Genomic DNA, 24,802 nt, shown 5'->3' with positions numbered 1-24,802 from the left:
AACCTATTTAAAACAGTGGAATGATTTCAGGAACCTCTGCATCTGGACACCAGTAGTTGCATCTAATCGAACTTCCCAGAAAACCCCATGTTACAGAAGATCAGGAGACAAGATAAACGTAAGAACTTGAGCACCGGTTTGAATATTTTGGTGTTTTCTATCCCTTACAGCCTTCAAGTCTGTAAAAGCAATAGCAACAGTGGCTGGTAGTGCCTGCACTGATCATCCCTGGGACTATACGAGTGTAAGGATCAGGCAATTTGCTTTGAGCTGCAGGACCTTAGCCAAAGTCAGGATTTGTTTTAACAAAACGGTGGAACGCTGTGTTGTAAGCAGGCAGCCTTCCTACCTTTATCTCCACTCAGGAAGGTTTTGTGATGTGCTTCACCAAAACTAAAAAGAGAAAATGGTGTAAATTCCAGCTGAAAAATCACAGAAACAGTGGTACACTCCCAGAAAATAGTCATGTAGGGTGCATCATTTCTCTTGCATTAGGTCCTTCATTACCCCTTCAAGCCCACTTGTAAAGCCCTCTGCATTTAAATGGAATCCATCTGTACTGAACCTAGAGCAGGAAGTGGATGGGAATATGCTGTAGGAACTTCCAAGGTACACAAAGTCAGATTTATTAATGTAAGGACTGTGGGGTAATGGGACTAAACTGGATTTGGCTGAGCTGCTAAATCCAGATAGTGCTCCAGTGTAGGCTGGAACAGATGATTACTGCCCCAGGTCTTGAATTGCTTCTCTGCTCTGCTTTGTCTGATGGGCTGGACATGACCTTAGGGGTTTCTTTTAATCTAGTTTTCAAAGCTCCAGTAATGGGATTCTGACCAGTCTGTTGTCTGGATATCTTGTGATTTCCCATTCTCCTTAATTTTGATGAACTTTTCAAGAATCTTCTTATTACCTTGCAAAACACGTGTGCTTGTGGCACTTGATAATTAGTGAGGAATTTCTCAACTTTTCAGTTTCCATCAGACAGCTCAGTTTCCATCATCCAAGGATGTTTTTCAAGCTAACATACAGGATTACATCCTAAACTGTTCCAAATATATCTGCATTGTCACAGTGAAATGTGTTTTACAACATCATTTACCTCGAATTTATAATACATTTCATTCAGTCACTCAGCATGTTGAAATCAGCATGTTTTGAAATCCAAATTCAAAGAACAAAAAGGCTAATGTACTAACAGAGACTGAAATTTCTTATATGAGCATTATGGTAGGTTCCTATGGTAATAAACAATCCTAGCAATCTGATGGAATAAAAATAAACCCATGCCTGTATTTCTTTGATAACTATAGATTTTAAATTAATATGCTTGAAATTGAAACATAATTTAATAACTTGATTGGAATTACTACCAGTTAACCTGTAGATTTGTTGCATCAGATCTCAACTATCTGTGCTAGAATGACACATTCACTGTGTAGTCCCAAAACAGATCTTGGCTAAAACTGTTAAGGTTGAGTCCTTAGATGGGAACTGAAGGCAAAGTGGAAGTTAGCATGGAGGAAGACAAATGAATATCTGGTCCTTGCTGTTTGTGAGAGCAAGCTGTGCCAAACGGAGCTTTACCTTAAAGCCCCTGTCTGTTGTCCTTGTACGTGGAACAGGACTTGTTCTCCCACGCTGAAGTAACTGCGCTTAAGAGCATGCTGTTTTGGCTTCCCTGTTCTTCGTGGGAGTAGCTCATCTTCAAAGCCTGTCTTCAAACCTCAGTGCTTCAGCCTGTCTCTGAGTGTTCACAAACAAGGAATTAACAATGACGCTAAAAGCATTAGCCTATTTATTGTTATTACTTAAGAGGAAGCAAGTGGCCTCAGATCTATAATCTTAAATCACTTAAACATGAGAGCCCTCCTCTGACAACTGGATGATATATGTAATACAAGCACATGAACTCTTATCTCCTGGTGTAACAGTGGCTCAAACAAGATGGACTTTTTTTTTTTTAATGTTTAATGCTACAGGTTTTGGGGTTATTCATCTCATAATGAGCAGATCTAAATAGATTACAAAATCAAGAGGCCTTTATATACAAAACACTATCACTGATGCAGCAGAACCTGGTTTTTTTTTTGAGAGAGGTAAAAAGAGACAGTATATACCCTGTATATGACCATTTTTAAGCAGCTGAAAAAAACCTTTACAGTAATAATTTGATATATGACACATACACTGAATTCAAATCTCGTAGTTTTTATTGAAATCTCTAGGCAGCAAATGAAAAATTTATAGATATTAGCTATTCTATAATAAATAGGTCATTATACATAAAAGTAGAACAACCATTACCAGATGCAGATGTCTCAAGGTCTCTTCTAATGATAAAGTTCTGAAATGTCAGTAAACCCCAAAGATTTTCTCTTCTTGACCTCTATGCTATTTTATGGCTTATGATTTGATCAGAAGGCAATTAAATAAATGTCTATCATGTTTTAACAGCCAATTCTTTCAGAAAAGTCATAGGTTGAAAGAATAAAAAGGCATCTATTTAGCCTCAACCTAAGCATCAATGGCAGTTGAATAATGAGAGCCAATTCCACATTGCAATGACTGAAATGGAAATAATGGGAAAATAATGCAGTATTAAAACTATTCACCACTGGCTCACTAAGCTTTTATATGAGAGATGGGTTTATGGTAAAAAGAGAGAGGGTGTAACTATATTAAACATTAATCTACATAAGGACAGTGCACTTTAGTCATGTTTGCTGTTAACAAGATCTTCAAGAGCTGTAGTAATAATTAGTGATACTCTGAGATGAATAGGGGAATCAGGCTGCTATTCCTAGGTGTCTCATCACATAGAGGTGTCTGTTAAGTGCTGGCTGGATTTCCTTGTGGATGACGGGGTTAGAAAGCTTCCAAGCTTCATGGCTGAAGAGAACTTCTGCAAAATTAGGTGTGACAGCTGCAACCAATTCCCTGCTGAAGAGGGAAGGTAAAAATCATTTGGACAAGTATTTTTGTTTCGTTGTAGAAGCGGGGTTGTTGGTCGTTCCTTGCAGATCGGGATGAGGTGAACAAGAAGTCTTCCTTCACCTCGCACAGCTGAGCTAGGACCAGGTACAGTTGCAATCCACGGTTTGGAGAGCGGGATGCAGGAGAGATGGTCAGGGTGTCACTGTTCTTCACACAGGTCCAAGAGTGGGGCCTGTGCACCAGTGGGGCTTTCTCTTTCACCTGTCTGGATGGTATGGATTATTCACCACCGTATGCACTGTGCAGAGCCAAGAAAGATACACTATTATCTCTGCCTCTTGGATGTGTTCATTCTGGGATTGATTCAAATTAAACTATGAACCCGCCATATTTGAGGAAATGCCAGGGCTATGTAACAGCTCATGAGCTTATTTCCTGGGGGAGTAGGTACCTGAGTGGATGGGGTCAGCTGTTTTCCTGAGCACTGGTACCAAAGGGATGGATCTGACAGAAGGGCTGACAGACATGTTAAGGTCTTCTGCAGATCTCTTTTAATGCTTTCACCCTTGAATGTCTTTCTGAAACACTGCATGTTAGAAAATAAAGCCACCTCCAGAAGAAGCACAAAATAAAATAATCCATTGATCGACTTCATTCTTCCAATGAAAGGGTGACCTTGGTACCAGAAGTTGTCACCCCCCAAAATATTGTGGCTTGAGAGATTCTTTGGTGTATGCCATATCCTTTCTGATGCTTATTTTTCTTTCTTTTATCTTAAGTAGATTTTGAATGATATAATTCCCTGTAGTCTGCTGTCCTTTACCCCATTAGAAGGTCATGTAATGACTGTGCTTGGGATACATATTATAGCAAAATTGAAAACCTTCAACTTTACAACCATTATGCATCCTGGAATCTGCTATTTTGAGTCATCAGTGAATGTTACTAATGTACTACACTCTTCATTGTGTTGGACAAATGAGCAGGCCTTGTGATGGTGAACCACTTGATTCCTTAAAATACATGGTGATGCCTCTCATCTTCCCCTGATTTCAAACCCATATCCAGATTACATCAATGTTGACAATACTGAATTTAATATAATCAAGAGCTGATTTCTAGGGATTTTTTATGTCTCTAACACTTGTTACTCAGTTAAACCAACTCAGTTAACAACAATAGTTAGTTTTGCTACTATACTTGTAAATCTAAGCATTTTCATCACTGCTTCAGCAAACTCAATTTATTAGACTCGATTGTCAGATCTCAATTTTTGAGCACTGAAATCTGAGAGACCTTGGGTTTTAGTGCAATTAGAGCAGAGAACACAATTGCTTCTGAAATTCAATTCTTAGCGCCAAGATATTCAGTGATGTGTTGAAGATTGCCTTAATGCATGAAGGGTTAATAACAGCCTAGTTCCATACATCACTTTTGAGTTACTTACAAAATTACCTGATTATTACAGGAAAATGCTCTGTGATTTGCCAATCAGCTGTTTTCTCACCTCTGTCTCTTTGGCCACCAGGCAGTGCCGAATGTAACACTTTTAGCCAAGTCTGCAAAAGAATGCAACACTGAAATGAATCAAATCCTTCTAAACATCTGAATGACTTGGTCAGGTGCCTAGAGAGTATTGTGGGTTTTTGTAAAGAACTGACCTTGATTATGGCTGCTGAGTATGTTTGAAAACCCAGAGTGGCCTTTGTCCACAAAATAAAAAGAGCTATCTGTGGCCTGTAGCTGTTGAGAAGTTGGAGGAATTGATTTTATTTATTGTTAAAGCTGACATTTTTTAGTATGTTCAATATTTGTTACGGTTATTCATTTAGGAAATAGTACTTGTTATTCCACTGCTAAGACTGTCTAAGCTCTTCGCGTGAGTATCAGTCAATATATCCCCTAGCTAAAACCTGAGAAAGTGAGAATCCTGTGTGCAGAAAGAAAATTGCAAATAGATAGCATTCATGATTCACTGGCCTCTGCCCTTTCTGTTAACAAGTCTTAACAGGTTCTGTAACATTTCCTAAGTGATCCTGTAGTGTTTTCCAGCTGGGGAAGATTTTTTAAAAATACTTAAAATCCTCCTAAAAGATATTGTTTGGACACACTCTTAATCTGTACAGTTTTTGTTTCGATTCATTTGCTTTTCTTTGAGTTCTTTATAATCTCTGCTCCCCGTAGGGTTCTTTGAGTTGTTCAAGAGGCTTATCTTAAACTGCCTGAGCATGCTGAGGAAATGGATGGAAGATGAAAAAAGTCAGGTTGAACCTCCTTGAGAATTTTATTCCCCCCTTACAGATCTCAAGCTGAAAAGATAGCGAGATGTTTTGTGCAAATTCCCTGTGAGCCGGTTATTGACTTTCTGAGTTTCTAGCAGCAGCTACAAGCTTTTCGTTCTCACCACCAGCATTTTGTGTATGCCATAAGGTGCTCCAGAGATGGCAGCAGTGTTGAATCTCTGCCTTGGGTGGTGTTGTGTTGGGGTTTGTATCAGTTGGATTCCAGGTGATGATGGCAGAGCTCAGCAATTGTCTTACACTGACTTTGAGGAGGCATAATTTTCTCTGCAGAGAAGGGAAGAGATAAATGTTATTCTGTGCTTTACTGTCTCCTCTCTGTTTGGTAGTGGTTCAGGTCTTCCCGGATACACGTGGCATGGCTCCTTTTCTGGTAGAAACACAGTTAATATAGCCAGCAAAGATTCTCCTCTAGGTAGAATTTAACTTTCTCCTCTGATTTTGCATTGAAACATGACAGGTTCTGTTCTTTCATGCTGCTTGGATACATATGGAAAAGCTGACTGCAAAGTCTGTGGCTACAGATTTATTGCAGAGCAACTTCTTTAGCAGCACAAGCATCTGGTCCTGCAGACTGTCTGCTTTAAGTCATGTGCTCCGAAACCATGTCAGTAAAACATCACAGTCAGCAATCTTAATATCCTGCTTTGCTTATAATGGATACGTTTCTTGAAATCTCTAAGGAAATTTACTCTTCAGAAATTCTTCTTGGTGGGGTTTGATGCACTGCTGAAAGAATATACAGGCTACAGAAAAAGTCCCATCTGAACTTTGGTTCTAGTAACATGAAGTTGGAGGAATTTCCCAAACACCGAAACAATAGATTACCTGAATTTCTCTTTTACACCGGTGTGTGTGCAAATGGACTCACGTACAACTATGTTGCCACTAGTTTGTATCTTTTTAGTTGTGCTCTGCCTTAAAAATGCTGAGATCTCAGTGGAATTTACAATGTCAGCATCTTCTATTATCAATAAGGGATCATTTTCAGAAAAATATTTACACAAATTTGATGTACTGATTTTCTCATTTTCTTCTACTTATCATTAGCTTCCAAATGCTTCTGTGTGATCCTGTATCACATTATGCATCTTCTTTAGAAGCAGGAAAATTGCTACATATTGTAATGTGTCACCAACAATCCCTTTTTACAATACAACTAATAGAAAAGTTGGTGGCATCTGTGAGACTCCTGAATTCATGACATTGGTATTTGTAAATACAAAAAGAAGTGCTGCAAGGTCAGGTTGTAGCTTATGATGTCCCATGCTTGAGCCATATGGAAAACAAACAGCTGAATATTAAGATATTTTTATCTTTGCTTTTTTTTTCCTTATGTCTATCTACATTTATCTTTAGCAGTCAAAGTTTCTCTGCCAAATCTTTCAATATTAAGTGTTTCTTTTAGTCGTCATCTGTTTCATTTCCTGTTCTCAGTATTTGCGGTGTAGCAGACAAGAAAACTGAAATAAAGAATGTTTGTTCCTAGCTAACTCTTGCATCATTACTCATTTGCTGCTGTACTATTAGTTGATAAGTGATATTTCCATACAGAAATACGTCATTAGGAGAATCACTTTTATCATGACATCAGAATATTCCTAAATTATGCTTTCTAAGATTGGCTTTTTCTGTGGAATGGAATTTCTTCTGTCTCTTCATATTAGAGTGTATGAAGTGTGTGATGATAGATAGGTCTGTTGTGTTTATACAGAGTAGTGTTTTGAGTGCTCTCTTTTAATATTCTGTATTTAACTCTGTATTTGTGAAGAAACAGTATGCTGCTTTGCCTCCAAGCAGCTTTTATTCTTTAGGGACACAGTTAATTTACATTCTGAAAAACAAAGGGTGCCGAAACATCTCAGAATCTTGTAGTAACAACCTATGCGATAATTTAATAATTTTTTCCTGCAGTTTGAAAGCTTAAAAGATAAAATTTAGAAATCAGTCATGTACGAGCACACACATTTTTCTTAAGAGTAGTGTTTGAGAATTTATAACTCATGGCCTTAAGTCAAAGGCATTTACATTACTGAAAGTATTAAAGGGACATAAAAAACTTATAACCATAATTTAGGCCCAAGAGCAGATAAAACGTTAAAAAATCATCAATCATGATACCAAAAAAAACCCTAAAAAGCAGAATTTTCATTAAATTACTGAGGCGAAGCAATCATTGTCAGAAGTATTTTTTGTTTGGGTTTTTTTTTTGTTTGTTTGTTTTGGTTTTAGTTTTGTTTTTCTTTATGGTTTTTTTTGTTGTTGTTTTGTTTTTTTACTGGAAAAAATAAGGTGTGCCCATATTTCTAATGATAAATGGAATGACTGGAGTAAGTATATGTTTGCAAAGCTGACATTTACCCTTAATATAACTATGGAAAGCTGATACAGCATATGCCAACATTGACACAGACAAGACATTACTAATGCAAAAAATGGTTTATTAGAGAATGTCTTGTCAAATATGTTTATTAGTTTTTTTATGATAAAACTAACTTATGGAGGGTATTTGAATGTGTTCTGTACAATGTTTTGTTATGGAAAAATAGCGTTAAGCCAAATTGACCTACTGTCTCTTAAATCAAATAAAATCTAATTATCTGGTAGATCTGGGAAGGTGGTTGTAAGTGACGAAACCTAATGCTATGGGGAAGTTTCCAAAGAGATACTGTGCTTCATAGTGTTAGGTACAAGAACCTTGTTTATTTGAGAATGAGACCAAGAGATGACCTAGTTATATTCCATAAACACCTACACATGGAAGATGTTTCCAGTGATTGCAAGTATTTTATCTTAGTGACATGATGAGTTCTCCTGGCTGTTGGCTGAAAAATGAGGAAAAAAATAATTAGTTCAGAAACAGAACATTTTAAACGAGAGAGTAGCTCTCCATTGGAACAACTATCCTATATCCTTTGAAAACATTAAATCAAGGCTTTCTAGGTTATAATTTTAAAAGGTAGTCTGGGATTGTTATGTAAATTGTCAGTGCAAGAGGCTAGTGCAGATGGTTGGAGTAGCTCCTTCTAGCCTTGGACTGTCATAGTACAGAGGCTACAATAACTTCTCCTTCACCTTTTTGCATTCATATCTTTGTCTGCAGAGCAACTTTGACCTATTGAAATATGAAAGGGACTAAATGTTATTAGTAAATTGGAAATTGTTTACTATTTTCCCATTCTATGTTTTAGGACCTTTAATAATACTTTACAATCATGTACCTCTTCTGAATTAAACAGAAATTAAAATTGTGGCTTTATATTAACATGACCATTTGCCTCAAGGCTTAGTCAGGTTTACCAAAGTCTCCCTCTGTTTGCTAATTTTCAATGGTAGTCAACATATTGACCCAATGTCCCTCTCTTGCAATCTCTGTAGAGCTAGCTGCAAGTTTAATTCCATACAAAGACAAATTAATCAATACTATTGACTTCCAGTCTTCTTTATATGAGACTTCCGAAGTGCTCTTTATCTCATGCCCTTCTCTATTATTTATCCTAGGAAAACTTTAAAGGGTTTTATATATTTTTCAGTGTAATTACCTACTATGCCATTTTAGGGTTATAAGGATGCTAGTGTGTATAGGAGGATGTGCAAATTTTTAACATATGGTTTACAAACCTAAGAAGGCCCACAGATTTTCACTTTTTTTCTTCAGGTGCGTTTGTGGTACTATTTCAATAGGGAAAACTATTTAAGCTAAGAAATTAATTGAAGGTCTTATTAAATTGATCTGGTATGAAGATTATCTTCATATTCACAGGACAGTTTTTCATTCACCTTTACTTTATGTATCATAAGGTTTCATAATACTTTCTGTTTGCTCTAATCTCAAACTCTTTGGATTTTCCAGTCTGTAAACCCTCCAGGGCAGGTTATTTATTATATGTCTATATGGCACTGAAACTAAACCCTAGGTGTGTTTGGATACATGTCGGTAAGTGGTCACCTGCACTAAGACTTTTGAAGACTAGGTTTTCTGGATGTGAGCAAAATATGTTTTCTATTGTGAATGGTCTGTCTTTCTATGTCTTCAAGCTCCTTAAGCTCTGAGTGTCCATTCTGTGCTCCTACAGGGATTGAGCGTAACAGCAGGCAAATAGCCAGAGCACCAAGCCTGGAGGGATATCCCAAACAGGACATAGTTGTTCCACCTGCAATTCTGGAAAACAAGTGTGAAAACTGTTAGGAATGAGAACAGTTTAACAGGATAGTCCCTTCTTCCACATCACTCTTTCAGCTGCAGTGAAAGCAGTAGATGGTAGAAAAAGACTGCCCCAGTTCAAGATAAAGCTCGCGCCAGGAGCTTTATGAAATAATTGGATGGATGGATATTAAGATTGCTTGGGAGGATCTTAAGATCCATCCGTTCAGTTGTTTCGTAAAGCATACACTGGCCATGTGTCATATTCCCAGCTGATTATTTTTCATCTTTCTTTTATTCAGGTTCTCTCAATTTGCCCAAAGGACATGAGAGCAGATATATGTGTGCACCTAAACCGGAAAGTTTTTAACGAGCATCCTGCCTTCCGGCTGGCTAGCGACGGCTGCCTGCGAGCCCTGGCTGTGGAGTTTCAGACAATCCATTGTGCCCCGGGGGACCTCATCTATCATGCTGGAGAAAGTGTTGATGCTCTTTGCTTTGTGGTCTCAGGATCCCTAGAAGTCATCCAGGACGACGAGGTGGTGGCTATTTTAGGTACTGTGATCTCTATTGAATTTCTAGGGGCTTGGATAAATTTGCCTTCTGCTTAGCTTTGAATATTAACTAGTCTTGCCTAACATAAACTGAGACTGTTAGGAGGCTAGTGTCTGTCATAAGATGGAGATGTTTTGTCTCCCGAGATACTGCTGTAGAAGAAAGCCCTTCATCTTTAATGCCATTGGGAATGCTCTTTCTGCCCAGCATGGCTCACTGGTCACAAAGTGTCTCAGGGCAGAAGAGAATGGCATCTGTGTGCTTGACATCTTTTAAGTGGCCCGGTAGAGAAAATGCAGATTGTTTTATATTAGTCTCTTGGGAGGATTTCCACTTTAACCTTCACACTGGCATTTTAATTTGTCTACATACTAGCCCAGAATAACAGCTGGAAACAGTCTTTATAAGGAAGCAAAACTGTCACTTATAGTGAACTGGCTTTAGAGAAAATCAGCCTCATCTGACTATGCAAAGAGATAGCGATGTACCCATCTCTTTGCATAGTCTACACAGCAACAGGCATGAGAAGTCTCAATAATGGGGAAGCTCCAAGTTGATCACCCCGTCACCCCAATGTGGTGTCTGGTTTGCCAGCAGTGGGTGGCAAAAGGCCTCATGCAGACTCCTCCTTAGCTTGTAAGGAATTGGGAAAGGTGTAGCAGATGGTGTGACTGAGTGATCAGCACTAGTGCTGAGGCAGGAATCATCCTCAGAGGCAGAACAGTGTAGAGGAAGAACTGGTAGCTCTGCCTAAAAACCACACAGAGTCTGACTTGCCTGTTTAAAGTAGACCTACTTGTTGTAGAACTTGTCTCCAGTTGAATATTAACTATTTGCTTTTTCTTAAACTGGAGCTGTGGCTCCCTGAGGGCAAATCCAATCGGTGACTTTGTCCTAGGGGACTTCTCACACCCCACCGAAGCTCTGTGCTTCTTCCCCGTGAGGGTGGCTCTAGAGGGCTCCATGGGACCCTCTTGTATCTCATGGGGATGACAGCTGTGAGATGAAGGTTACACTTGGAGTTGCCCTGGCATATGGGAAGAGAGTGGACATGGGGAGACACTACTGGTCATGAATCAAGGCTTCAGCTCCTTCCCAGCTGGCAACAAGGGGGAGAAGAGGAGAAATGGACAAGTGTGTAGCCAAGGAAGATTCCTGATGTGTTGCTGTACAAGCCTGTGTATGTGTCCTGCACTCAGGTGAGAGTAGGCAGTGTGCAAACGTGTAGATGAGACTGCATGGGGGTATTCCCCAAGGGCATAACCCAGGTTCTCCCAGCTGGAGAGTATGAACTCAGGAAAATGCACATCCATACTCTTTTGAAATACCTGCTGCAGCTTTGTTTATTCTAGTATATACTAAGTTTTTTAAGAAGAGACATTTAATGAAAGAATTAATCTGTTTCCTTATTCAGTTGTAGAGTTATTATGGTGAAAGCTCCTAAATATGGGATTTCCAAAGTAAAAAAGATTCCTTGTATTTTAGATCACTGGACTGTTTCATGTTTATTATTAGTTTCAGTAATGATATATTTGCTTACAGCTCTTTAAAAATCAAAAGCTTTAAGACTAAGTAACAGCATTTAAACAAATAAACGTTTTTTTGGGTATTACAAACAATAAATATGGAATTTACTGAACTAGAAGCCATCACTAAATGGATTACATGCAAAACTTTGTCGCCTTTACTAATGAATATTGTTTGTTTGGAATAATAGTAAAACCTTTTTTTTCTACCTTGTAGATATGGTAAATCTAGTATTTAGGTTATTGTCCATTTGCCTGGAGAGACTTTTAACCCTTTCTAGTTAAAGTGAATTACCCTAATTACCAGAAGTGCCTTCAATTCTGCCATGGCTGCTGACAAGCAGTCCCATGACTCAGAGCTATGTTCATGTGTACTACAGGGACTGGCACAGTGTGTAAATGTAACTTTAGATAATCTGCTTCCTCTAGTCTTGGAGCACACTGAAGAGTGTTTTAATGCTCTGAGAAATTATTTAGCGGAATAGTGAACTGAGTAATTATGAGATGTTGTACGCTGAAAATTCACTTACGAAAAGAAATCTCTCCCAGATGTAGTTGCAATGATATTGTCCCGGGTTCAGCTGTAACAGTTATTTTTCTCCCTCCTCATAGCTGGTGCAGTGCTGTGTTTTGGCTTTAGTCTGAGACCAATGCTGGTAACACAAGGATGTTTTAGTTGTAGTGCTTACCCTGATCAAGGACTTCTCAGTCTCTCATGCTCTGTCAGTGAGAAGGGGCATAAGAAGCCAGGAACCCAGAACAATTGTTTGGATTTTTTTTTCTTTTCAGTTTTTTTGTTTTATGTTCTCTCCCCTTGTTATTTCCCTTATTAGTAGTAGCAGTAGTGGGCTTGTATGGTACCCTAGTTACTGGACTGTTCTTATCTCAACCCATGGGGTTTACATTATTTTGATTCTCCTCCCCATCCCATCCAGAGGCGGAGAGGATGGAAGGGGTGAGCAAATGGCTGCGTGGTTCTGAGTTACCATTTGGGCTTAAACCACAACAGATATCTACAGCGACAGCTGTGGCACCTGAAATAGTGACTGCAGAACAGTGATAAACACGATTTTTATCAGTCTGTTCTGCCTTGAGAAGTTCAAGCACAAGGAAAGTGAATCTGCCTAAGGGGGAGATCAGATTTATGAAAACCTCTGTAGCTTGCTTTGAATACTCCAAGCATCTGCTGTCACACTGGGTTTCCTAGGGAAACACAACTTATGGGGTTGTACTACCAGTCTGTCTATCTTCTCCATCCTTCAGCAATAACCCAGAGAGTAAATGTGATGAATATTCTTTGGAAACTTGTCCTCATCAATTTCCAATATGGGACCTGGAATGCAGCAGGACATGCTGTCTGCCAGCCTCTGCTCCTTGCAGAGGAAATAATAGTGTAATGTTGTTTAATATGGTAGTATTATTTGCCTTGCTTAAAGAGAGAGAGAAGGAGAAGGGGAGAAGGTGTGTCCATTTTTCTTTTTTCTTGTTAACCCTGCTCACCTGCCAATGGAAGTTTTGGTATATTCTTAGAAGCGGAATATGCTCAAAAAATGAATCAGGTAGGGACACCAAAATGTGTTAGGAATGTGCATCTTCCATCACTTACATTCGTGCTTCTGTCCAGAGTGCAGGGTTTTGTCTTCCCTCAGGTCCCAGCATAAAACATTCCATAGTGCTGCTGCTTTCTCCCCTTGTCCATCTTGCCTTATCACATTCTGTTCCATAACAGCAATGGTGAGTTGGCGCATCCAGCCTCCCTGCCTGCTGAGACAGTGTCCTCAGGAGACTTGGCATCCCATCCAGGTGCTTTCTGCAGCTCTGCTGTGGAGACAACCATCCTTTTGTTCAGCAGCAGTTTTCCTTGCTCAACGGCCCCAGCTTTGGAGTTTCAAAAGCATGTGAAACCCAGTGATTGACAGGGCATCTTGCAGCACTGTGATGTTTTATTCTCCCCTGGTTTGTTTTTGTTCTCACTGGGGCATAATTAAATGCCCAGCTGCTGTAGTAATCTTTGAGAGAATGAATCCAATTGGAGCTCTGCAGTTTATACGTCTCATTAATGGAGATACCCAGGTGCTCCATTACATTTCTCTCATTAGTTATCTCCATCTCTCAAGGACAGTTTCCCTTTTGCAGGTACTGACTGCTGCTGTAGCAGAGAGTGCACCACATGCAGAGGTGGTGTGATGGGGTGCTGCTTAGCTGGAGAAAACAAGACCCAGTCATTTTAACGTAACTCATCTGCAGTTGCCAGGATAATGGAGAAGGGCAAACAGCCTTGTGTCTAATTATCAAAAATTTCCTAGCAGGTGAGGTGACGCTAAAAAGACACATCAGTAATGTTCCACCATCTCAAGCAGGAGTAAACAATATAGCTGCCACTGCTCTGCCTGGGGGAGGTGTTACCAGCAGAGAAGTCTCAGGAAGGACCAGAGGTTTTACATCCCCCAGGCTAACGAAATGAGGCATCTGCTAGCAGAGGGCACCTAACAGTTCACCCTGCTGCAATTAACCTGAATTTGCTCCTGGCAAGGAGTTTTGTGTAAGTGGCAATGCCAACCAAGTGTCTCTGGAAGCTACTTTCCAGCTCCCATTATTTTGCACAGCTGACTGCGTAAGTTGTACTGTAATTTAAAGCAGGCAGATTGATTAAGAAGGTTTAAAGAAGTCATTTTGCCAGCAGAAAAATAATGACCCACCACATTCAAATGTTGATTGTAGGAATTGATCAAAAATATTGCTCAGACTGCATAGCGATAAAAATATATTGAGCAGTGAAACCCTAGTGGAGGCTGAATTAATTCAATTTTGATAGTCAAGCCAGAATGAATGTATATTTAATAGCTCATTTTCAGCCACACTTAGGGTCCTGATCCTGTATGTATTCTATTGAGTTGTATTAGCCTTTATGCATGTTAATTTTCAGCATGGTCTGTATATACTTCCAGAGCAACCTGCTGTTTATTGGATTTTTTGTCTTTTAGCAAGCCAGAGTTTCACTTCTTAAAGGTCTGGGAAGGGGATATTATGCAGCATCAGAGGAGTTAAGGAAAGCAAGACTGCAAGTGGCGTGTCTTGAATTTCGTATGACAGCTGAAAACTGGGATGAGTCTTTTTCTGCTCTTAATCTTATATGTGTTCAGAGGTCAAAAGATTAAGTCTCCTAGCAAATCACACAGAGGAAAGTTCTTTAGAGGCTGAGCAAGTAAGAGCGTCCATTTAGGTGAGCAGGATATGCAGGTGCTCAATAGTTGCAATTTGGTGTCTGGGATCCAGGCATCAACACTTTGACTTTCCTTGGTGTTATACAGCCAGACATGTGCTTTGTGCAGGACAAGCATGATCCAGTGTGATACACTCTCTGACATAAAAAACTGCCTGTCAATGCAATTACGTCTCTTAGTATTAGTAATTAATTCTGTGACTTTAATTAGTTTAGTTGGAGCTTGGGTTTCTTCTCAGGTGGAATGAAGGCAGCAGAATTTGCCCCTGTGTCACAGCAGCTCTTGATATTTACACTGAACTTTTTTTTATTTTTCATGTGATGTAAACCAAGCAGACTAGTTGTGAGAGTTTCCTCAGATTGATAATGCTCACCCAGTAGCAATTTATGGAACAGCTTGTGTCCTATTTCATTTATGGAAAAAGTCCCTTTTGTTCCAATGATTTGAAGCTCTAAAATCACTAAAAGTGAAATGATTCATAAAGGAAAGGGTTGGGGTTTGTGGGTTTTTTTTTCAGCTATCAGCATTGCAAAAATTAATGTGACGCACATTTTTTTGAGTGTTGAATCTCAAAGTATTTTGCAAAATATTTGAAGAATTACTGTTTTGAGAACCAATGGGATGTGGTGCTCTGTGCTATGAAGTTCTTCTTGAGCGTGCGCCTTGCAATAAGTAGTATCTTGCAGGTCTGAGTTGGCATACATAGTACCACGTAACATTTAGCCCTACAAATGCTTGTTCAAAATCAGTACTAGTTCTTACTGACAGAGTTGAAGGGAAAGTTCAATTTTTCACATTATTTTCTAAATTTAAAATATTTTTATCTCTATCTGCATGCTAGTTAACTATAATAAGAAGCATCAGTCTTAATTTAGTGCCAGCTGGTGTGTTAGAGATGTGATCTGCAGCCTTCAATGTCAGAAAGACTCCTTTCACTGAACTGAAATGTTTTTGAATTAGACCTGCACGCTTCACTACCAAATGCAGGGACTCAGAAGTCTTGGCAGTGACAGAAAAGGAAAATTATTTAAAAATCATGTGATATATTTCTTTTAAATCAGACTAACAATTTGAGGCAGTTTGATTTGCTGTATAAGATTTGAAGATGGTGGGACTGGTCAAGCTTTCAAGTATATTTCCTCAGTCAGGAAGAATAGAAACTTATTTCTGTATAAAATCAAATTGGAGATATCCTGGGCTTCCAGAAAAAGATGAAGTACTAGGACACTTGCACTAAAACTGAGGGAGATGAGGCAGAGTATCTGTATAGACCATTTTGTCTTCTTGCAGAGATCCTGAATGCTGGAAGAAAGGTACATTTCTTTTGTGTTTCTAGGTACAGATGGGGAAGGTTGCACTGTGTTAAATAATGCAAAGTACCTCTGTTGTCATGTGACTGCACAGCACAGAAAAGCACCTTATCACCTTAAGAAGTCTTGGTTCCTTGTATATGTTTTTCTTCGTTGCTTCTTTTCCACCAGGAATTTATTTTTTCATTGCCTGCCCAAATTTTCTTCCAAAGGCCCCATCAACTTCTCATGCCTACTAGGGTATTTCTTATCTGGAGAAGGATTCATTTTTCTTTTACATAGATATACAAGAGTTCTGAGACACTGTTCAATAAGAGTCTTTCCTTTCTAAATGCAAGGACTTTTTCGTTCCCTTTGCAAGGTCCTGAGGAGTTTCATAAGGCCCTTCAGATTTTTTCTGCCTGAAAGGTCAGTGTATGAGCTGCTGTCTCACAAATTGGCAAGTCAGTGTATGGTGCAAAGCTGTGGAGAACATCCTTCCCCCCACTTTTGTATGGGAGAGTTATCGTACTATAAAAGATAGAATAGTGTATAGAAATATCTGTTATATAGTTACATATAATATGTACATACTATAGTACATATTTTATGTACAGTCATATGGACATAATACACCAGCAAATTTTTGTCCATACCTAGGATGATACCAGTGTAGTTATTTTAGCAAAAATTGTGCCTGTCACCAACACCTTGCACATGTCCTCCTGGTTTCTGTGGTTCTTTCATTCCCAAATCCCGATACCCATGTTCCTGCCAGCTTTAATCTAGCAGTATCCAAATCCTCCCCTTCCCTTTCCTCATACCAAGTGCAAAAGGTATGCAAGCAGCTCCCACTCCAATTCACAGTGTTCTTTTTTGCAGTGATGCTTTGGTCACGGTAAGAGCAGGGGCAGGGTGACTTCCCATAGCTTCACCTCCATTCAGGAGGAGTATTGAGACTGCTCAGAACTCAGAACAGCACATAATAGACGTAATACGCTGAGGCCTCAAGAAATCTCTGGAGAAAGGCTTTGAAAAGTCTGAAGGCTACATCAGCCCCAAGCACCTCTGTATTCCCAGCCCAACACTGGGCTTATCCTGGAGGTGTGTATATGTTGTCCTAGCGTACGATGTATACATGCCTCTGAGCAGCTGGTATTTCAGACCTACCAGTTAAATTTTCAGTTGCAACTCTGAAAGTTGGTTGGTTTTTTTCTTTTCATTTCTTTGCACTGTGTAAAATTATACTTGAATGAATAATTACCATGCTCTACTCAGTGAGCTACAGTTAATAGGGACAAAGTATAGCACATTAATCTCTGTATTTATGAGAAAAAAGATGTGTTTTGGAGAATCTGATTGGTTTTGTTTTCTTTCAGTACATTTCTTGGTATATTTATAACAGGGAAATGAGACTTGGAAGTGTGTGTGGGAAATGTCTGATTCAAGAACCCTTAAACACTTCCAAGATATTCTGCTTTCTGAGGAGAATAAACCACAATGTATGAGGAGCTTATAGTTTCACCATTCAAATCCATCAACTGATGGCTCATGGAGGAGTGGATAGGTTCAGTTTATCATGTCCCAGCCTTTCTGAGAGACTCAGTGCAGTTGTCTGCCTCACTGAAGGCAATGAGATCTTCTCAAGTGTATGAATGGTGATTTCATTTCTCTCTGGTGTAGATACACATACTGTAGAGCACCATCATGCAGAGTTTCAGAGCAAATACACACTGCTTTTAACGTCTTGGCTTAGATTAACTATGTATTACCATAAATTTCAGAAGAAAACAAGTATTTTGCTGACATTTCAGTGGGAAAATCATAATAGTCTCGCCTATTGAATTGTGTCTTTTTAACTGCACTCTGCAGCCACTGAAAGAGAGACTCAGTTCTGTCCTGTGTCCACCTCAGAGAGCAAATCCATTAAGCAATTTTGTGGATTTCAGAAATAGTCTATTTCCTATAAATTATGTAACTGTGCTGAGTACGTCTGTAAACCAGGTTTTGAACTGTGGGTATAGACAAGGACAATTATCTGCAATGGATAATTTCAAAACAGTACATTGCATAAATGTTATGTTACTAGGAAATGGTCTGTGATGAGGAGAGTATTTCAAAGCAGCTTGCTTTACAAATTATACCAGCTGTATTACATATAGTAGTTAATTTTAATTATATCAAAACATGCAGAATTTAAAGCCGTTCAATGAGAATGCAGTTATAACCATTCTAAGAGATGATTCTGCTATATAGACTTCTGTTAGAAAATAAAATCAAGGAAATCAAGTTATAGACTTACACTTTTTATTTTACTCTGCATGAGGAATATGAGATATGCTCTACTGGATACAATACCTAAACAGAAATGGAAATAGAGAAATATATCTGACCCCCAAAAGTAAGAAGGTTGGGTAAATTATTACTCTGGTCTGTATTCCCAAAATAGAGTTGAGTGAAATGTTGCATGTTCTTAAAAGAGGAAATACTAAAATATATAACTTTCTTTTTATCCCCAAATCACCAAGAGGCTGCTTGAGGTACCTGAAATCAGTATCAATACCACCACTGACTGACTGATTTTAGTTTCTTTTTAATAAGTGCTAAAATAAAGAGCTTGGATAAAATTGGCATCTGAAAAAAACCACCCAAACCCCCCAAAAAACCAAACCAAAACCTTTGTACCGCGTCTTCTGCTTCCAGATTTGAGGTGCTGGCCACAAATGGCACAGTATGGCTCTTGCTCAGCCCATGGCTGATAAGCAACTGGGGAGCAAAAGGCAGCTTTGGGATGCTTCGATGTGCTTTCTGTTGCTGCCACTACTCCTCAGAGCAACCATAGCATCCCAACCTAAAAGCATAAGTCCAGTCTGCAGCTATTCTGGTGTTATGGTTAGTTCAGGAGTATGATTTTCAACCTGATATCCTGATCTTCCCGACTTGTCCTGCATCAGTGTCTAGTGTGGCTCTCTATGTGGATTCCTTGCAGACGAAAGGAAACGGGGGTATGTTTGAGCATACTTCATGCACTTCCATCCCTTGGAGTTCTGTCTGTGGGATGGGACTACAGCTAGTCTTAAGTCCTCAAAATGTGCATCAGCTGTTCTGCTTCACTGCCTACCAATGCAGAAATAACCTTCAGGTGTAATTTTCACATCTGGTTGAAGTTATTTGTACGTGCAGGTGTCTAAGGTGTCAAACCCTGTCTTAGCAAACATTGAAATGCAGACTAAAGTATAAGCCTCTACTTAAGTGGGTATGTTTGGGTTTAGAACTAGCTGTCTGGGTACATTTAGGATGTAGATCTGATTATTTAGACGTTGAAAGTCTCAGGGAGGTTTTTGATGGTTTTTCAGGAGTGTTGCAACTCACTCTGAATTAAAAACGTTTAATTAAAAAATTTAAAATAGGATTCTTGGGCTCTGGAAACTGGCTCCTGCACCACACTGCGAAGCTGTGGTGCTGCGGGAACCTTGATGTCACCGGCTTTTGGAAAGAGCAGGGCTCCTAAGTCACTTAGGAGGAGACCCTCAGAAGTATCGCCTGAACATCAGTTAGGTACTTACTGTATTCAGGAGCCTTTGAAAAATCCATTACCTGCATCTTCAGCTACAAGGGAGACCTTTACAATCTGGCTTTTATGTGTTGTGACACCTCACAGAGCAATCTATAAATACTATAAAAACCTGGGGCTACCGTAAGGATACCCAAGTACCTCGGATACTTTTAAAACATTTACCGTTATTACTTTTCACAGTTGGGAGCTTATTTTAGAATGATTGGCAGTGTAAGACAGTTTGGGAAGAAATCATTTGTGTGCTGACAAACACTGCATAAGCATTGCCTTTTAACAAATTTGTCCTGCTGATTTTCAGGTAAAGGCGATGTGTTTGGTGATATCTTCTGGAAAGAAACCAGTCTGGCCCATGCGTGTGCCAATGTGCGGGCTCTGACATACTGCGATTTACATATTATTAAACGAGAAGCCTTGCTTAAAGTGTTGGACTTTTATACTGCTTTTGCAAACTCATTCTCAAGGAATCTCACTCTCACCTGCAATTTGAGGAAACGGGTAAGGCAACAGTTCTTGTTTTCCCCTTTCTCTCTCCAAGTCATTGCACGATTTTGCAGGCTGCTTGCAGTGTCTAACAACACCTAATTTACTCTCAATGTTTTCAGGTCGTTGCAGATTAACTGGCCTTTCAGTAAATGTCGCTGTTTGTTAATGATGGCTCTATAAAAGTTACCTGTAGATTTGCAGCTCTGAGAAGCAGTCCTAGCAGCCTAACACATGAATTACATTTCCTTTTCTTCTCAGTTCTGGGTTTTTTTGATTTTTTTTTACCCATTGCATGATGTATAAAGTTTTATTTTATAGTCTGATAGAGTACAGATTCTGGATTCCTCAGAGGTGGGGTTTAGTCTCTCACCTGCTACGATACTGACCAGAGGACAGTCTGATGGATCTTCATGGCATAGACCAACTAAGAGAAATTTATTTAAGTTAAATAAATGAAATGTATTCAGCCAAAATATTGTATTAATACCTGCTTCTCTCACTTGCATAGTTTAATATTTTAATATGGCGAGGTTAATAAAGCTTGGTAGCAATTTTACATTCAAAGCTCACTCCTTAAACCCTCCTGCTCATTTTATAATCAATCAGCAATGCTCACTATCCATTAATCCTTTCAAAGAACACTCCATCTAAAAATGAATTAGCTGTAAGAACATATCTTTAAAACAGGTTAAGGGATTCTTTAATTCACATTGCAGCTGCAAAATTCGATCTTTATGATTTTTTTTTCCAAGATTGATGAGGGTTATATAAATTTCATTTGCATAGAGAAACTCATAACAATGATTTATAGATTATTGAGCATTAACTGTGATCCTCTAGCCGCTGAAAGGCATTTTTCTGCAGCTGTACCTTGGGCACCTCACCTGATAATGTACCTCAGTACAGTAGTAAGGCTACCTCATTGTTTCACAAGACAATTTCAACTTCTACAGCAAGAGGAGTTCAGGACAACTAGAATTTTACTTTTCTGAGTCGAGTTTCTCTCTAGGCATGAGAACATCTTACAAATACTCCTTTCAATTTTTAGTGGATTCCTTGTGCTCATTAACGCATAAAGTGTGGCACAAAATAACCATGGCAAAATGCACATGTAAGGGGGTTAGGATTCCCCTCTCTCTGTGCCGGAGCCTGAAAGAGCTGAATTATAATAAGGTTTGGTTCCAGCTTGTCATCTTAACTCTGACTTGAAGGTTAATTCTGTTTCAGACCTGAAGAAGGGCTTTGGGGCTTGAAAGCTGGTTTGTGGTTTCTAGCTTATCATTTCTTTGTTAAGAAGATGTCCTCCAAGCCCTGACTTCAGTGTCTGCAACTTTGCCATCTCACCTACCTGTGATGTGCCATAAACCACAGACCCAAGATGACAATTCTGCTCAGGTATTGCTGATGGTGATTTCATGGGACAAGATAATGCCACATGTGTTGTGCCAAAATGTATTCTTTGCTTCTTAAAACAGAGAACCTGTCACTTCAGCTAGCTTCCTGGCACTCTCCTCCCCCTGTTAGCTGTGGCAAGGTTGTGTACAGCAAAAACATGTACATATCTTCTCCAAACAGGGCAATGTGCTGGAGTTCAGCTCTATAGTCTGTGGATGCATACTGGGGAATAGCCTCCTGGCTGGATTTTTATGGAATTTCCTCTCTCTCATGGACCTTTTTTAAGGAAAATTATTTCCTCTTCACGGCCCTGGCTTAAGCAGTCCACCCAGGTGGAAACTGTCATGGAGTTCTGGTCCTCAGTACAGATACCTGCTGTCTAGCTCAGTGTTACGTATATGGACTTTGCCATGGGGGTAGTGACTCAAAGCAAATAGGAACAGCACTTCTAAATAAATGTTAGATTTTATGGAATGAAAGGAAATGTTGATCAGGAGCATGTGTGGGTGTTACATGAGAATGGATGGAGAGTGAAAGAAAGGTCATGCCAATGTGGTACATGCACTGTGGATTTCATTTCACAAAAAGTTGGGTGATGATGTCCACGGTAGTCACCTGTCACCTGTATAACACATGAGGAATGTTTTTTTCCAGAAAGCTCACCTGGCCCCTCTTCACTGTCCAGTCTGGGATGGGAAAACCATCCCTTTTCTGTTGACTTTTGAGAGACTCCATGATCACTAACATGCGTACATTAGATGAACCCATCTATGATGTCTCCTACAGTTTTACTCAAGAACTATTTTGGGAGGAGTCTTACTTGTAGTATTGCAGTAAGATACAGTAAGAAGTATTGCAGCTCTGGTATTGAGCCAGAGCCTGCTTTGCAGAAATTCTGTGCGTTATTCCTAAACAGATTCACATATTCATAGATTCATACTACTTTTGACACCAGGGACACAATCTAAATCCTGTTACATAAAATTATTCAGGGTATTGTTTCAAAACTTGTATCTGCTGAAAGTATGTGATTTCCTTCAGGGCACAGAAGAGTTTGGTGTTGAGTCCATCTATTATGAAAAGTAGTGCTTTTCAGGAGAATTTCATCAAGCAAACAGAAAGCAGTTGCTAAGGCAGGGAGACTGGGCTGACAGAGCTGCACTGTACTGCGGCAGTTTGTGCTAGAGTCATGTAATCTAAATGGAAAGAAAATTATTGTCTCCTTTAACTGATTTCAGCAGAAATATATTTAGCACCGAGTAGTTATCCCTCATAACGTTTGACATTTAATTAGACAAGAATATCCTACTTGCAGTTCTGCATTTGAGAAAATGGCTGCTGTCACTGTCAAAAATAATGGACAGAATTGTTCTTCCTCAGGTCTGCTCTTCAAAATACATGTACATATACGCAGGTGCACACACACATGTGATTTTGCTACACTGTCCCTCATCCAGCACTTAAATGTGGTCCACAGACTGCAAAGCAATTTAGATGTTGAGAAGGCTAATAAATTAATAATAGTACTTAGTACAAAAGGTTAGTTCCACATGGCAGGGAAGAGAAAGCCTCAGTGAAGTGGGAAAATAATATTTTCTCACTCCCAAATAATATTTAGAGGCCTGACATGTTGAATGACCTACTTAAGGCATCTGCGCAGCATGCTATTATCAGCTCTGGATTTTTGTTGTCTTTTTTGTGTTAGGTAGCTCAGCCATCACACTGCATTTATGAGCCCATAAAGTGAGCGTGCCTGCCTGCTTTTCAGCCTGCAGTCATCTCTCCTGCTCTGGGTGGTAAAGTGACTTTTATGCTGTAATTGCAAACTATTGCAGCATATCATGTTCTGTGCTCTGAAATCTTTATGGCACATCTAGTGTCACTAATACATACTTCAACAGAAACAGCACTCTGAACTTTTACTTTTTTCCAAACAGGGAAAACAATTAATCTGGGAAGATATTCCTTAAAATCATAATGAGATTACAAAGCTGCTTCTGAGGACTGGAAGTTATAAAGCAGTGTTCGGGGTGTGTCTTCAAAGAGTTAATTACTGTCTTCTGATGTTGGAAGAGAATATTAATAATGTCTCATTCATTAAGTGCCTTTCAAGATTTCAAACATCTGGAGAAGGGCCTCTCTGCAAGCTTGAGCCATGCAGCTTGGCCTGAGCAGGGGAGCCAAGGCAGACCTCTAGGAAGCTCAAAACTGTATAAATAAATGCATGTTTTATTGGTGGTCAAAATTCAAGAAGGAAGGTCTACATCAAGATACCAAATACATTCCCACAGGAAACAGGTGGTTTAGGGTGCAGAAAAAAATTGAAATGCAATTTTGGCCCTCCTGAAATCACAGCTAAAATTCTCCTGGTTTTAAGTAAAGCAAAAGTATCCCCCACAGCTTTTAAGGTACACAGTCACATATTGCTGTTTTCCAGCATGAACAAAATGAGCTGTGTTAAAGAAATGAGTTAGGAGCAGCCAGGGAAGAGGACAATTGTCCATCTAGGACCTCTGGTGCACTTGCTCCTGGAAGGTGTGCTGTGGAATGAGCCAAGGAGAAACAAGTAAGGCAGTGAAATACCATCTGGAGAGGCTCAGTTTTTTTCCCCGTGATGCTCTTAAAGCCAGGGCCAACGCTGTGAGCAACTGATGTTATCTAATATCTCCAGAACACTGTGAATCTCTGAGGCTTTTTAGTGGGTGAGTCCATCAGACTGTCTTAACACGTCCTTTTTTCTTTCTATTTCAGATTAGAATAATTTCTTTTTAAATTGGCTTTCTGTTTTTGCTTGAGGTTTTGAGGAATCACATTTGGTTTCTTGACTGAATCACTGATCATTTCTATGTCACATAGTTTTTAGAAAAGCTTTATTTTAATTTGAATTCTGCATTCATGTCTCCCAAAAGTTAAAGTTGTACCAAGGTTCACTTAGGATCCCCCTTTTTTTCATTTTTAAGACTCTCCAGATGGTGTGCTATATTAGCAAATGTCCTGATGCAGCAGTGTCAGAGGCAGAAAGCATTGCTCTACATATTGCCCCTTGCTCCTGAAGGTTGCACATGTTCTATTGGACCTGTGGATTTTTGCAGGTTTTGAGCTCTGAAAACTATTCACAATTACAGCAGCTTAATTCAGAGCTGTTTGCACTTTGCCAGCTGGTGCTCACACTCAGTCCTCATCAGTTGTTGGGAGTGACTTGCTTACATAGAAATGGATCAGAGCATTGTCCTTGGGTAACTCGGGCAAACAGAAAACTGTGGGGTAACTGTGGAGCAGGATGTGCTGAGCACCTCCTCTGCCCGGTGGTCCATCTACACTGGCAGGTCCATCATCCATTTTCACATTTTTCAGTCTATTGTTGGGAACTTTCTC

At 39.4% G+C, this 24,802-nt stretch overlaps 1 protein-coding gene across 1 annotated transcript in view; it reads left to right on the top strand.

Annotated features, from left to right (window-relative positions):
- KCNH5 (potassium voltage-gated channel subfamily H member 5) overlaps window positions 1-24,802 on the top strand; it is a 153,860-nt gene that overhangs the window by 103,627 nt on the left and 25,431 nt on the right. Inside the window, exons 9-10 of the mRNA XM_065684377.1 lie at window positions 9,681-9,933; window positions 19,848-20,044. Of these exons, the coding sequence (XP_065540449.1) occupies window positions 9,681-9,933; window positions 19,848-20,044 (450 nt within the window). The remainder of the gene's footprint in view (window positions 1-9,680; window positions 9,934-19,847; window positions 20,045-24,802) is intronic.

This window comes from Lathamus discolor, chromosome 6 (assembly GCF_037157495.1).
Source record: "Lathamus discolor isolate bLatDis1 chromosome 6, bLatDis1.hap1, whole genome shotgun sequence".
Classification (NCBI taxonomy): domain Eukaryota; kingdom Metazoa; phylum Chordata; class Aves; order Psittaciformes; family Psittacidae; genus Lathamus; species Lathamus discolor.
This window is presented reverse-complemented; position numbering and strand designations above follow the sequence as displayed.